Raw genomic sequence first — 14651 nt, 5'->3', positions numbered from 1 at the left:
AGTAACAAGTTGAACTGTTTCATATCATCAGCGAGAATGATGATCCCACCACGCAGGAAATGCCTACAATATAGCCATGCGACTATGTAGTTTAAGTCGAAGGGTCAGCGAAGGTCATTTTAGCTGTGGCAATTGTTTTATTGCTTCCCTCTGCAATAAAACATGTTGTCGATTTTTATGACCCAGAAAAGTTAGCTTGGATAATTACTGCAGTATCTAGCAATCTATACAGCCTCTACAGGTATTTAATATTTAGTGTCTGCTATCCAGAATCAATCTGCATATATTAGTGTACCTAGAAAAATTTTACAATATTGTAGCAAGTGAAAGGTACAACATTTTAGCAATCTGTGTGCGCCTAGTCTATTGGATATCTATGTATAAATACAAACAACAGTAATTTTCACGATTTGCTTCGGGGAGATTCATTTTTATTGCTTTTGGGATCATGATCTCGTTTGTAATCTCAAACTTGCAAGAAGGCATTTACAGCTCTTCAGATATGAGATCCGCCGATGACTCATCCATTTTTTTGTAGTCCTTCTTCATAAATGGCGATGACTCTACCGGTGTTCCTTTTCTGTCACACTTTGATTCATCTTCACGCATCTCTCGCAGTCTTGTTACGTATTCTAAGAAGATAATACAGGAATTGTATCAACTAGCTTCTTTTAATGTATTCTTATAACGCAAAACCTCCTGTCACAGGGAGTAACTAAATTGTCCTAGCGAGTGTGTACAAGATTCTGCTGAGCTCTGATCTGTTTCAACGCGCACAGCTGTTTCATTTCAAACATCACAACATCTAGGATCTACCCGAAATTTATGTGCCTAAAACAGCAACTCTTCAATCATTTAACCAGGTGCTTGTTTCAGAGTTGTGTTCACTTGGGAATACTTGCCATAACCTTGGCAAAACATGCCATAATCTATTGAACAGCATGAAGCTTGAGTGAAGACAATAGCTTTGATTTAATTTTTTAAGTTAAATAGTCAATAAGTGCTTGTTCATAGTACTCTGGGTGTACAAAGAATTTCTACTTGTACTTTCGAAACTTGTGCACCCATTATAATCAGTCAATTTGAAGATATATTAAATAACTTACAAATCATTATAAAAACTCAATAATTTAACTGTAACTACATTCTGCTGGCAAAAAAATACATAACAATTTCGAAGAATTTTCAGTGAATTATAACTTGTATTATTCTTTTACTAATCGAGAAAAGCATAAAAATTGGACGAAAATGAATTTCAGATGATTTTTCTATACCAACATGTTGCATTATTACTGTTTCTTTATTCCGTAAGAAATATAACGGAAACTGATCAATCAAAATGTGAATCGGCATCCCTTGAAAAGCATCAGAACGCTACAGGCATCAACTCGGTTAAGGGGTTTTTAAAATTATTTTAAAGCTTGTATGTTCGGCAAAAAATAGCTATTTTGACCTGCATGTATTATTTCATTTTGACATATGTATTATTTCGTTGCGACTTTTGCATGTATTATTTCATTTTGGTTTATATATATTAGTTCATTTTTACTTGATTGGAAAACTCATAAACAGTCTGATTACTAGTCAACCTGCAGTGTTTAGTCATTTTTGAATTAAATAAAAATAAATGGTCAGTTAAGTAAAAATCATATACAAACAGTCATGAATGGGCGACTCCAAATAATATTTGTTGCAGTTCCTGATAACCAATCACATGCAACTTGGGGATAAAAGCTCAGACGGGATAGCAAGCAGTAGAATGCCCTATCTTAAAACCCTTAGCAAGGGTTGACAACTAACCACATTTCTAGTTTTGTTGGCTGAAGGCAGGCAGTTTTTAGTTTGAATGAATTTATCAAAAATCTAAAATATTTTTTGCTGTTCTACTAAAAATATTTTGTCAGTCATTACAAGATGGCTGTTGTTAGCGTATTTGCTGATTAGCTTTTCTATGCTGCCTTTACAAGAAATACATGTTTTAGAATTGGTAAGCGTGTATTTACAACAAAGAAAATAAAGAAGCTAAACTATAATATCAAGCATGCAGAACACAGGCTAAGAATAAGAAATAAGTAGAAGAAAGTCGAGTGAACAACACTGCAAAAGCACTACAAATGTAATCGATGTGGCAGACACAATTCACCAGTGGCTATAGCATACATCCAAGTGGCATTTTTATTACAACATCTGCTAAATAAGTTGAAGCCATAAAATTACTTCTTAATAGGGTGAGCAATGCAATTGCATAAATCTTTTAAATTTGTTTATGATTTTATGCTTATTCTTGTTATGATAAGTGAAATACTGCAGGAAGTGATGCCTCACGACTTATGTAAAACCTAATTTTTTTAACAGCTCGTCTTCAGTTCTTTTCCTGTTCATTTGTCGAATACTATCATCGGTCATTCCATACGCTACGTTGAATCTCAATAAGGAACAAACCTTACCATGTCGGCTGTTTACATGAGTCATTGTTGTGTGTTGAGACGCCGTCATTGGGTTCCTTTTTCGGCAGAGAATTGTGTTAATAAAAGTCCTCCTGAACAATAAAAGACAATATGCGTACAGTAATCTACCAGATGAAAAGTTTATTGACCTAGAGACATTTACAGATAAACAGTTGCACCTCTTTGCGATTATAGACATCATAATCGCACATTTACTTGACCTGAGCGTTTTAACCTTGTTCAAATTTTGTCAATTTTAGTTTTGAACATTCCGGCAGTCAGATCACCCAAACATCAAAAACAGTCACAAATTATAGACAAATACTGATACTTTCTTATAAAATCTATTAAAATTGTGTGTAAGTTCATCTTGAAGATTAGTAGGTTTGTGCTACACGATTGATTGGACTGGAAGCATTTGAGAAAATTCTAGGAAATGATATTCGCAGTTCTGTTTATGCTCAAAACTTTTGAGGAGTTTACTGCACTGTTATCGCCATATATCGCGATAACAACCAGTGGTAATTGAGAGATGTATTCACTGCTGGCTGTAACTTAGTAACAAATTAGAGAAACATTTTTGTGTTTAAAAAGCCTCTCAAATGCTAACAGTTTACTAGACAGTTTACGACTGCCGAAATAGTAACATGGTTAGTCAGTCATTCGATATTAAAAAACATTCTCAAAATGGCGCAAACAGAGATTTGCAAACGGGACTCACCAATTGCCATTAACATGAAATATTATTTTATTTGGTGACTCAGATTGTAAAAATCGTTTTCAAAATTACATTTAGTGACAATGCTGGTTCAAGTAGTCATTCCAACGCATATTGTTGCTACTAAAGCTCTGACAGGCAAGTGCAGACCACTATGGAAATATTAAGCTTATTATTCGTATCTGTTTAAACATATTAGTCATGCTTTGTTATAAAGAGCTGTACTTACCTGTACATGCTGTTCTGAAGAGCTATACATACTGCTACGTGTTGCTTTGAGGAGCTGTACTTACCTGTACGTGTTGCTTTGATAAGCTGTACTTACCTGTACATGCTGTTCTGAAGAGCTATATATACTGCTACGTGTTGCTTTGAGGAGCTGTACTTACCTGTACGTGTTGCTTTGAGGAACTGTACTTACCTGGACGTGTAGCTTTTAGAAGTTGTACTTACCTGTACATGTTGCGATGACAAGTTGTGCTTACTTGTAAGTGTTGCTATGAGAAGTTGTGCTCACCTGTAAGTGTTGTTACATAGGCAGTAAAATATGATGTTTCCGGCGTGATTCAGCAGCGGACCAAGATCTTTAATTCTGGCAAAGTCTTGATAGAGTTGTGTTTTCTGAATCTCTACCAGGTCTGAAGACTTTGCCAATTCCATGATGTTATAAACCACTCTATGGAATATAACTCTATGGTACAAGGAAATAGTAATAAGTCTGTCCACGGTCTCCACAAGGATCCAGTAAATACAAATAGTATTCGTTAAAGAAGGAGTTTTTAGGGCATTGTCTTGACGGAAACATTATACAACATGTACTTAGTTGCTATGATATAAGCCCGCTTTATATCACTATTTTAAAATACTGTAAAAGTTATCAAAGCTGTAAATTAAACATTTTTTATTCCTTGTAATGACATAAGCTAAAAATTTTATTTAATAATACTCAGATACAAATATATAGACATAGGATAATATATTAATAGAACCCTGCCATTTTGTGGGCTTGTTAGGCCTGGAAACCCTGTATGAACCCACATTTGTCTGATTTTATCTAAACTTCAGACGCATATGTTCCACGCCCTCTGCCAAGTCAATAAATATATTTAATCTCAAAATTCCATCTGGTTTCTGAGAACCAGCCTCTTGAGCCCCCAGAGTTGCTTAAAAATGAAAAGGCTAGTAATAAGCTAAGCTTAACGCTAGTAATAAATGTTTTCTGTCATAATATCAACAAAAGACACTTAAAATAAAAAAACTAGCTGATTACTGATAACTATTCTTTGTTGATGTAAAAGATTTTTGCTTGCATTGGCACCAATGAATTGAATTAAATGAAACATTTAATTTAAATTAAAAATTTAAATGAATTGTAATTAACTGAAACAGCATTGTCATGTTTTGTCTAGTCAAATAGAACGTATGTCACTCATAATTGACTTACTGTCAACAGGCCTAAAAATAATACTTTACTTAGAATTGTTAAAAAGTGATTAAATAGTTCAAGCAAGTTTCTTTGCAATTTGCTCTTTAACATTAAAACTTTCTCTTTTAAAACCCGCAATAATAAAAAGACATATCTAGGCATGTCATAGTTATGCAATTATTATTGTCTCACAGACAGATATGAGTACCTGTACAGCTTAGTCACTGATCGACACAAGTACCTGTATACAGTTGCCACAAATGAATCCAAGCTATTTAAAAAAGCAGAAGTTATCATCGATACAGATGAGTATGTACCACACTGGAATACTCACACAGGTAAGTTGCACAGAAGGAACCACAGAACTATTGCTATTAGCATGATGCTGATCTTGCGTCGTTCCTTGTTCCTCGCGACTGCCGTCTCATCCTGGATCGCTTTTGACATTGTGATGGTGCTGCTGTTGAGGGTTACAATGAGGAAGGCAACTAGAGTGCTGTTGATTATGAAGGGGAGATAAATCTCAATCACCTAAAAGTATCATAGTTGTACATGTAGATGGTTGTACCAGAGAAGGTGTGAAATGATAATGGGCTAATAGTAGTAGGTAGAAGTTAATTGCTATTAGTATTAGTTATGAGTAATAAATAGTACTTATTAGTAGTACATAGTAGTTACTAATAGTACATACATGTAGTAAGTATAACTTATAAGTAGTATGTAGTACTTAGTAGTACATATTTATTGGTGGTACATAGTAACTATCAGTAGTACATAATAGCTATCAGTAGTACATAGTAGTTATTAGTCAGTTGTACATAGTAGGTATTAGTGATACTGGTATTATTCTTATTATTAAACTATTACTCTTATTATTAAACTATTACTCTTATTATTAAACTATTACTCTTATTATTAAACTATTACTCTTATTATTATACTATTACTCTTATTATTATACTATTACTCTTATTATTAAACTATTACTCTTATTATTAAACTATTACTCTTATTATTAAACTATTACTCTTATTATTAAACTATTACTCTTATTATTATACTATTACTCTTATTATCATACTATTCCTCTTATTATTAAACTATTACTCTTATTATTAAACTATTACTCTTATTATTAAACTATTACTCTTATTATTAAACTATTACTCTTATTATTAAACTATTACTCTTATTATTAAACTATTACTCTTATTATTATACTATTACTCTTATTATTATACTATTACTCTTATTATTAAACTATTACTCTTATTTTTAAACTATTACTCTTATTATTAAACTATTACTCTTATTATTATACTATTACTCTTATTATTAAACTATTACTCTTATTATTAAACTATTACTCTTATTATTAAACTATTACTCTTATTATTAAACTATTACTTTTATTATCAAACTATTGCTCTTATTATTATACTATTACTCTTATTATTAAACTATTACTCTTATTATTAAACTATTACTCTTATTATTATACTATTACTCTTATTATCAAACTATTACTCTTATTATTAAACTATTACTCTTATTGTTATACTATTACTCTTATTATTACACTATTATTCCTGAAGGCAGTAATTGCATTAATAGCCTGAACAGCCAGAGAGATACAGACTGTATGAAAGCATTGAAAAAAGAATGATAGAGAAACATCATGAAAATTCTCTATACAAATGTCAAATTTCACTTTTAGGAGCAAGATCATGATATGGATATAAAATAAAGGTCTGTCTGCCGCCTAATGTTGGTAGTTAATGAACTTTTTAAAAGGAGTCATTAATAAGCATCCTAGCCGTGATTGGCTAGGCACAATATTCATACCACAACAAACTTGGAGAAGTAATTGTACATCTGAGAGAGACGGATATGTCATCTACATGAGAGCCGTTTTATTTTTTAATGAGACAAGTGAATTTTTTTAACTAATTAATCAATGTTGATATTTTAAAGACTTGCTCAATAAACTGCTTTTAGCAAGGTAATAGTACAATCGTTACACGACAAATCTGAGGGTGTGAACACTGATTTACATGGTAAGTGACGTAGTACGCGCTCAGCTTGTTGTACATGGGAGTTTCTGTTACCCGCACTCTGTCATCATATCTTGTATAAGTGTGCAATGTAGTCCAAGTAGGAGAGTTCAGGAGCAGAGAGAAGACAGCAATAAGAATTATCGCTAGCTTCATCCGATTTAATGAGCACCTGCAAAAATATGACGTTTAATGCAGTGAGCACCTACAAGATACGACACTTGATGTAGTGAGCACCTGCAAGAGTATGACACTTAATGCAGTGAACACCTACAAGATATGACACTTATTGCAGTGAGCACCTTCAAGATATGACACTTAATGCAGTGAGCACCTACAAGATATGACACTTAATGTAGTGAGCACCTACAAAGTACGACACTTGATGTAGTGAGCACCTGCAAGAGTATGACACTTAATGCAGTGAGCACCTACAAGATATGACACTTATTGCAGTGAGCACCTTCAAGATATGACACTCAATGCAGTGAGGACCTACAAGATATGACACTTAATGTAGTGAGCACCTACAAAGTACGACACGATGTAGTGAGCACCTGCAAGAGTATGACACTTAATGCAGTGAGCACCTACAAGATATGACCCTTAATGCAGTGAGCACTTACAAGATATGACACATAATGTAGTGAGCAGCTGCAAGAGTATGACACTTAATGCAGTGAGCACCTGCAAGAGTATGACACTTAATGCAGTGAACACCTACAAAAGTATGACACTTAATGCAGTGAGCACCTACAAGATATGACACTTAATGTTGTGAGCGGCTGCAAGAATATGAAACTTAATGTAGTGATCAGCTGCAAGATTATGACATTTAATGCAGTGAACCTCTGCAAGAATATGACACTTACTGCAGTGAGTACCTGCAAAAATACGACGCTTAATGTAGAGAGCAACTGCGAGATTATGACATTAAATGTAGAGAGCAACTGCAAAAAATTGTCATGCGAATCACAAAAACAACTAATGGCGGATTTCGCGTGTTTGAAATGTCAAATATGATGTTCAGACCTGTGCAATGTATTGCTACTGTGTCACACAAATGAATCGCTTTATTAATATAATAACAATACAACTATTATATTATAATGCTATGCTCCTGGGCTGCCATGTTACATGGTGGCAGAGATAGACACAGTATTAAAATAATTATTTATTATGCTTATTATAAAAATACCAAAATATAGATTTGAAGCAAACTTAGATTTACATGTTTGCAGCTGGTTTGACTTTAAGCATTTTTCCATCATCATAGAAACTGATTTTTGTGGACATTTGTAGCCAAACATTCCATAACACATACACTCTAAAAGTTTTCAGTTTAATAAATGAAAATCTAACACTTTATCAGATATGTTAGATTTATCGTTATATATGTACAACAAATCTATTACTATTGAAACATGTCTCATATGATTTGAATATAGATTTGTAAAATGTAAATGCGCCCTCATTTAGCTAGTTTTTAATAGCTAAATGGGCGTACATTTTTTAAATCTAAAATTCATTGGTATTCCTGAATAATTGTATGTATATTTATTACACCATGCAATTTCGCATAGCTTCCTAGACTGCCAGGGTAGTAGTTATAATAAAATCATCAAAGTTTATCATTTTGTGTGTTTATTAGTACTAAGATATAACTTTTAGTTGGTATTACCGGTGCTCTTTCCAACTGAATAAGTAGACTGCCCCGCATCAATGGCGCACACCTATAATAACATTGTTATTATGTTAAGCATGCACATACACTCAAAAAACATCTTAAAATACTTATAAGGGCATGAATAATGCAAATGAATATTATATTTAATAAATATTTACAGTTCATAATGAATAGTGTGGAATAAAATGTGATGTGGATAAAAAAAATTTTCCTAGCCTCAAAACTTGGGCATGTTTATATACATGTACTAGCTGTGCTACCCGGCGTTGCAGTTAATGAGAGATTGCAGGGTAATGAGAGTTGCCTGCCACTCGCTAATATTCTGGCACATTACCAATACATAAATTGAGTCGTGACGAAGAACTATAGCGTATTTGTTCCTATATAGCGACATATATCGCCTAATGAATACATCAAGCTCGTGTGGCTGAACTGGTAAGGCGTTAAACCGGAGGGACCGAGATCAAATCTTTTGTGGTATGGATTCCTTATTCCGAGATGTTCATAGCTATAGCTGAAACTACACACATACACAAACTTTGAGAGATATATATATATATATATCATGATGCAATACAATAGCTGGTACAGACTGTATTGCAGTATGTCAGGGTTGTCTTCTCAACGATTGTTCGTGGGCTACATGAATCATAGACTGATGGCATTACCGAGCCAATATGGATATTTTGGGTAACATTGCAGCTGTCAAACTATGCCAAAGATTCACCGTACATGAATGACAGTTCGTGCGATGTGTACTACTTTGGTGATGGTGATTAGCTGTCACAGATTGCTTGATCTACATTTCCCTTCATGATAGTCTGTTTGACTAAGCGTTTCGCCAACGACATTGTGAATGAAAACACAATGTCGTTGTATAATGCAAACGTTATTCTATAGACTATTCAATGATGTAAGCACAGACAGGTTTGGGATAGTGTGAACAATGTTATCACAGACGATCACTAAATTATTGTGAGATTAATACCAATAAACTGTGATATATTAGAGTTAGTTTACAGAATATTTAGCATAGACATACTAACTAGCTAGTCTGTCTATATAGCATAGACAGACTAGTTAGCTATACTATTAACTATACTTAACAGTATACATGTAGTTTATAGGTCTATGATATACATGTATAGTTTGAACCAGCCCTTAGGCCAAAGAGGCTAATAGCTTATCAAGCAATGGAAAAGGATTCTTATTGCTATATTCTAAGACAGACATACTGAGTTTAGTTGCGAATAAACATTCAGTTGATATTGATTTTGATATTGATTTTGATTTTAAAATTAAGCTAAAACCATAAGCCTTTTTTTTGTGACACAGCTCTGTACGGAAGACTTTGAGAGCTTCGCCTCGCATATAGCGTGGCTTTGGACAGACGGCAACGAGTCTTATTATAGTAAAGACTAGCTATGCAACCTGGCGTTGCCCGGGTAATAAAAGAAGTCTTTGGATAGAAAATTGATTTGTATTTAACATATAACAACATTTGCCATTTTAACTTTCAAACTTCATATCATGAGAAAAGTGTTTTGCGTAATTGAAATAAAATAAAATAAAAAATAAAAACAACTGTAAAGATTTTCAAATTTTGTCAAACAACTTTTAAACTTCATACCATGAGAAAAATGTTTTGTGCAGGTCAAATAAATAGAAAAAAAATTAAAATTAATTAAAAACGAAAATAAAAGAACTATAAACATGTTTAAATGTAAATGCGAAATCATTAGCAAGTAATAGCTAAATTAAGCCTGTTTTGTTACGATTACAATAAAAAGTGATTTGGTAATGATACAATTAATACGAACTGAGAAAGCAAAATAAAAATTCTGAATATGTTGAATTCATAATAACAATTGATTTTGTGCATAGAAGTGTGGGTGTATAAAAAAGGTTACTGTTCCAGCAGAAGCTATGCAACAAAACTTGGAATACGGCGATACTGGTACCTCTCGATACTGGTACAAATGTAAAAATGAGATATTGGACTGTTTTTGTCTGGTACTTGGTCTGACCAAATGGTAAGAGAATATAGAGGCTATTCCTACTTGAGATAATACAATTCTTTGTGGGAAAAGTATTAGCTTTTACCGATTTAGCAATCTAACCTTACGAAAAGCTGGAAATAGATGTGCAACAGCACATTTAAAATTTAAACGGCATATTCTAAAATTACAAATTAAAAAAAATAGATAATGGTAGCAAAAAATTAGTTTTTAAACAATTTAAAAAAATAACAAATACAAAAGGTACGATTAGTTAATGTTCAAAAGTGCACGTTTACCGTTTGCATACGGTATACGGTGGATGATAAAAGCAATTGAATCGTAAGAACAGCGTAGTTTGGTGGTTAAATGTTCGGTTCGACACTTGCGGTCGCAATCTTTGTGAGCTCAAATCTAGCAGAATGCGTCCTTCTAATTCCAGGATTTTAATAGCTATAGCCGAACATACAGAAGGACATACAGACAAACTTTGAGTTTTATATTTACCAGCGGAATGCCCGGCATTGCTTGGGTATTAAAAATCAGCTTATGATGTAATAGTCAGAGGTAATGTAGTTGTCTGCCAATTGCCATTAGCCTGGCACATTGCCAATGGCTAATTGGAGTAAACTCACTAATAAGAGCTAACTACTTAACTAGCCACTCACCATGACGTAACGTAACGTCATGGAGAGTGGCTAGTTATACAAATGCAAATATTGGAGCATATTTGCACCGATATAACGACATATATTGCCTAATGAATTCATCAAGCTTGTGTCGCTGGATTAGTAAGAAATTAGACTGGTGAATGGGAGGGTCAGAGACCAAATCTTTTCCGGTACGGTCTTTTCATTCCAAGATTCTAATAATAGCTATAGCTAGACATACCGAAAACAGAAAACCAACAACAGATGACAAACTTTGAGAAATATATATACAGATTAGTAGAGAACTAGATAAAAATTCTAAAAGATTTTATTACAAAGTATAGATATTTTTTAGCGTTTGAGATTTTGTTCTTTGTTTTAGATGGTCAAGATGTTTCAAGATTAAAATCGGAAAAACTCGGTGGCAGTTCAAATGCTCAGAAGAAAAATATATGCCCAGACTTCTCCTAAAAGGATGTCAGAAGTCATGCATATTGTTTATAAAAGGTATATAAAATATATGGTCTCATCGGCATCAGGTGTTTAGATGTTTACACAGCGTTGAGAGGAAAACGATGAGACAATTTTTAACCAACTTAATTTTAAATCCTTTAAAACCTATACAGCAATGTAGCTGAAGCTATATTTGAAGTTTTATGCAAACAATCATGAGCAAATACAATATAAAATATATATCAATAGGGAACCATAGTACTGCGATTTGAATGCAAAAGCTGATGCCATAACGACAGGGACAAACAGGAAGTATGATTACTGACGTCGTTTTTAGAAACACCATTTTTTTAAGCATTTTAAATGCTCTCAAGTTTTACCGATCTTAATCTTGAAACATACTGACATTCAGACCTTAACATTATAACAACATAACAACCTATAACAACATAACAACCTATAACAACATAACAACCTATAACAACATAACAACCTATAACAACATAACATATAACAACATAACAACCTATAACAACATATCAACCTATAACAACATAACAACCTATAACAACATAACAACCTATAACAACCTATAACAACATAACAACCTATAACAACATAACAACCTGTAACAACATATAACAACAAACAAAATGGGACATGATAAAAAGATGTTTATGCTTTCTGACGAAATCATTTTAAAGTTAACGTGAATAACCATTTAAATTAGTTGAATCAGTCAAAGTACTCCGTGAACAGATTGTCAAGTGTAGAGATCATGAGATAGCAAGCGTTTAGACTCGTAACCTGTACAATGATTAAACTGATAAAAAATCGAAATAACACACTTACAGATTCGAGGCTTTCAGAGGAAAGACAACAGCAAGAAATCGGAAGACAGTCGTCGCAACGATGATCCAATTAGAGGCCAAGGAACACGGATTTACTGGAAAGTACCAAAGGTAAAGCATTAAAAAATAATAGTCACTGTGCTCATCCGTGAGGTCATTGAAGTCGAGTGGTGGTTTCCTAGTATATACGCTGTACGTGAACCAACCGTAAAAGAACATTACAAGAAAGTCAGCTACACCCATAGCTATCAACAAATAGTATGTATTTGGTGGATTCTTCCTCTTTCGCACCAGGCTTACGAGAACGTAGATATTTAACACATTGAAAATAACTCCAAGGAGAGTGATAATGCAGCTTATAGTTCCAGTGATATACGCAGTTTCGATTGAAGCGCCACTATCATCATTCATGACATCAGTCGTGCTCCCATTTTCTATCACGGTGAAGTTGATGTTCTCGTAACGTGCTGCTTCCATTGCTGACTCCGGGCTTGTGCAGTCAGCGCTTCTGTCGTATCAGATTAAAAGGTCTGAATGGCAGTTGCAAGAAATTATAGGAAAAAAACCTGCGTGCATGGCGACATAATTTTATTTAAAGACAGAATTGTTTTCTAGTCCTGGTTGACTTGATTTAATTTCCTCTATATGTCTGACGGGACAAGATATCTGAGTATGGATGAAGAAGAAATCTCTCGAGGGGTAACGGCATTCAACAGTCCATCAATTACTCATTAACAACCCTCCTATTCATGTCTTCATGTCACGCAGCTTGTATTGATCATGGAGTGGGACAAGTCCCCACCCACCTGCTATCTATCCGTTCCAGATACTTCACGCAACCGCTGCAATCAGAAACAAACAATGTACGGGCCGACTACTTCCTTTAATAGAGACAGCAGCGCCTCAAGGTCGAAATATAGATCATATTATAAAGATTTTCGTTTTGCTAGTAGTCCAGCAGATCCGTGATTGGTTAATTGGTAGAAGAGTTCTTAATGAGCATTGAAATTATTTAAAGCAGGAAGAAATGCCAGTCTCCTTTCCTTCTTCCCCTTATGTTCCCTCTCTATATATTATAGTTACATCTGAAGAGAGCAGCCATGGCCTAGTAATCTAGAACACTTGACTAGCAAGGTCAACAGGTCAGGGTTCAATTCCCAAAAAAGGCCACTAGTGGTGATAGAAAATACATCAACCTCAAATTGCTCTATCCAACTGGGTCTCCAGCTGTCGAGGTTCCCCTTCTACTGGACTCCGACATATTCAGTCAAGATCACAGAGACATTGGTTGTATAACACTAGAAACACGCACAGCCTCTGCTTGCAGTAGGCTAAGCCAACATCATACTTAATCTTCGAGAGACTCACAAACAGTCGATTGTTCAACAGATCCCTTGTTAATAAAGCGACAGCAGACAAATCTGTGCTGTTGCTTCAGCAGAAGGAGCCATCTAAGTTTGAATGTACTACCTGGCACAACAGGTAAGTAACCTTTCTAAGACTCAACCCTCCCTCCCTCCTAGTTCACAGGTCAAACACCTTAGACCTTCAGGCTATAAAAACTATCCACTACTAGTCTGACAAACTTGATAGGCTGGAAGGAAGGCAGCTGGAGATTCTTAAAGTCGTTATGAGACATAACTAGCTAGTCTACAACTTTTTGTGCAAGAAACAATCTAGTCATCACAATATATTATTTTACACTATATTATAATATAATATCCTATTACATTATATTAAAATATATCAAATTATATTATAGTATAAGATATTAAATTAATTTATAGTAGGCCTATTAATTAATTTATATATTTAGGCCTATATTATACCATATCCTATTGCATTATAGTACACTATGTTATTTTACATAGTATTTTACTGTTTATAAAACTTTATCAAACCTAAAATGTATTTGACAAGTTTTTTATGCGTTTTATCATGAAGCAACAACTACTTTTTTTCCTTAATATTAAAATTAAAGGAATCTACTAAATTAGTAGCTTCCTTTTCCTGGTAATTGTTTTAGTTAAATTAGCAGTGGAAAAATTGAAGGCTGGATGCCCTTCACCATCAGTTGCTATTGTGGAAATCCAACCCCAAACTGTTGTTTATCGGCCATAATGTACAATTTTAGCTTTTCTAAAACAAGTTGATTCTATCAATTACAAATTGATAGTAAGTTTTCAGGTTTTCCCATCACCGATGAGAGATAAAAATGTAGAGTTATCATCCCACAGCTGTTGGTAGCACAAACAGTTGAATTTTACGAGTAAACTTGAAACAGGTGCAAATAATACAAATTCACAAGTTGTTTTTAATTCCTCGTATATCTTTCATGAAATCAAATAACATTTGTACTCCTCATATA

The 14651-nt window shown here is 33.8% G+C and overlaps 1 protein-coding gene across 1 annotated transcript; it reads right to left on the bottom strand.

The window, feature by feature from the left end:
• Positions 1-267: 267 nt before the first annotated feature.
• LOC137396830 (probable G-protein coupled receptor B0563.6) lies at positions 268-12913 on the bottom strand. The gene is made up of 6 exons (XM_068083141.1): positions 12285-12913; positions 6646-6817; positions 4926-5122; positions 3683-3841; positions 2448-2539; positions 268-632 (listed from the first exon to the last, which is right to left on the bottom strand). The coding sequence occupies exons 1-6, from the start codon at positions 12758-12760 to the stop codon at positions 487-489; spliced, it is 1242 nt and encodes a 413-aa protein (XP_067939242.1). The 5' UTR covers positions 12761-12913; the 3' UTR covers positions 268-486.
• Between the last annotated feature and the right edge of the window lie 1738 nt (positions 12914-14651).

Source organism: Watersipora subatra, chromosome 5 (assembly GCF_963576615.1).
Source record: "Watersipora subatra chromosome 5, tzWatSuba1.1, whole genome shotgun sequence".
Lineage (NCBI taxonomy): Eukaryota > Metazoa > Bryozoa > Gymnolaemata > Cheilostomatida > Watersiporidae > Watersipora > Watersipora subatra.
The sequence above is the reverse complement of the archived record's forward strand: the minus strand, read 5'-3'. Positions and strand labels throughout refer to the sequence as shown.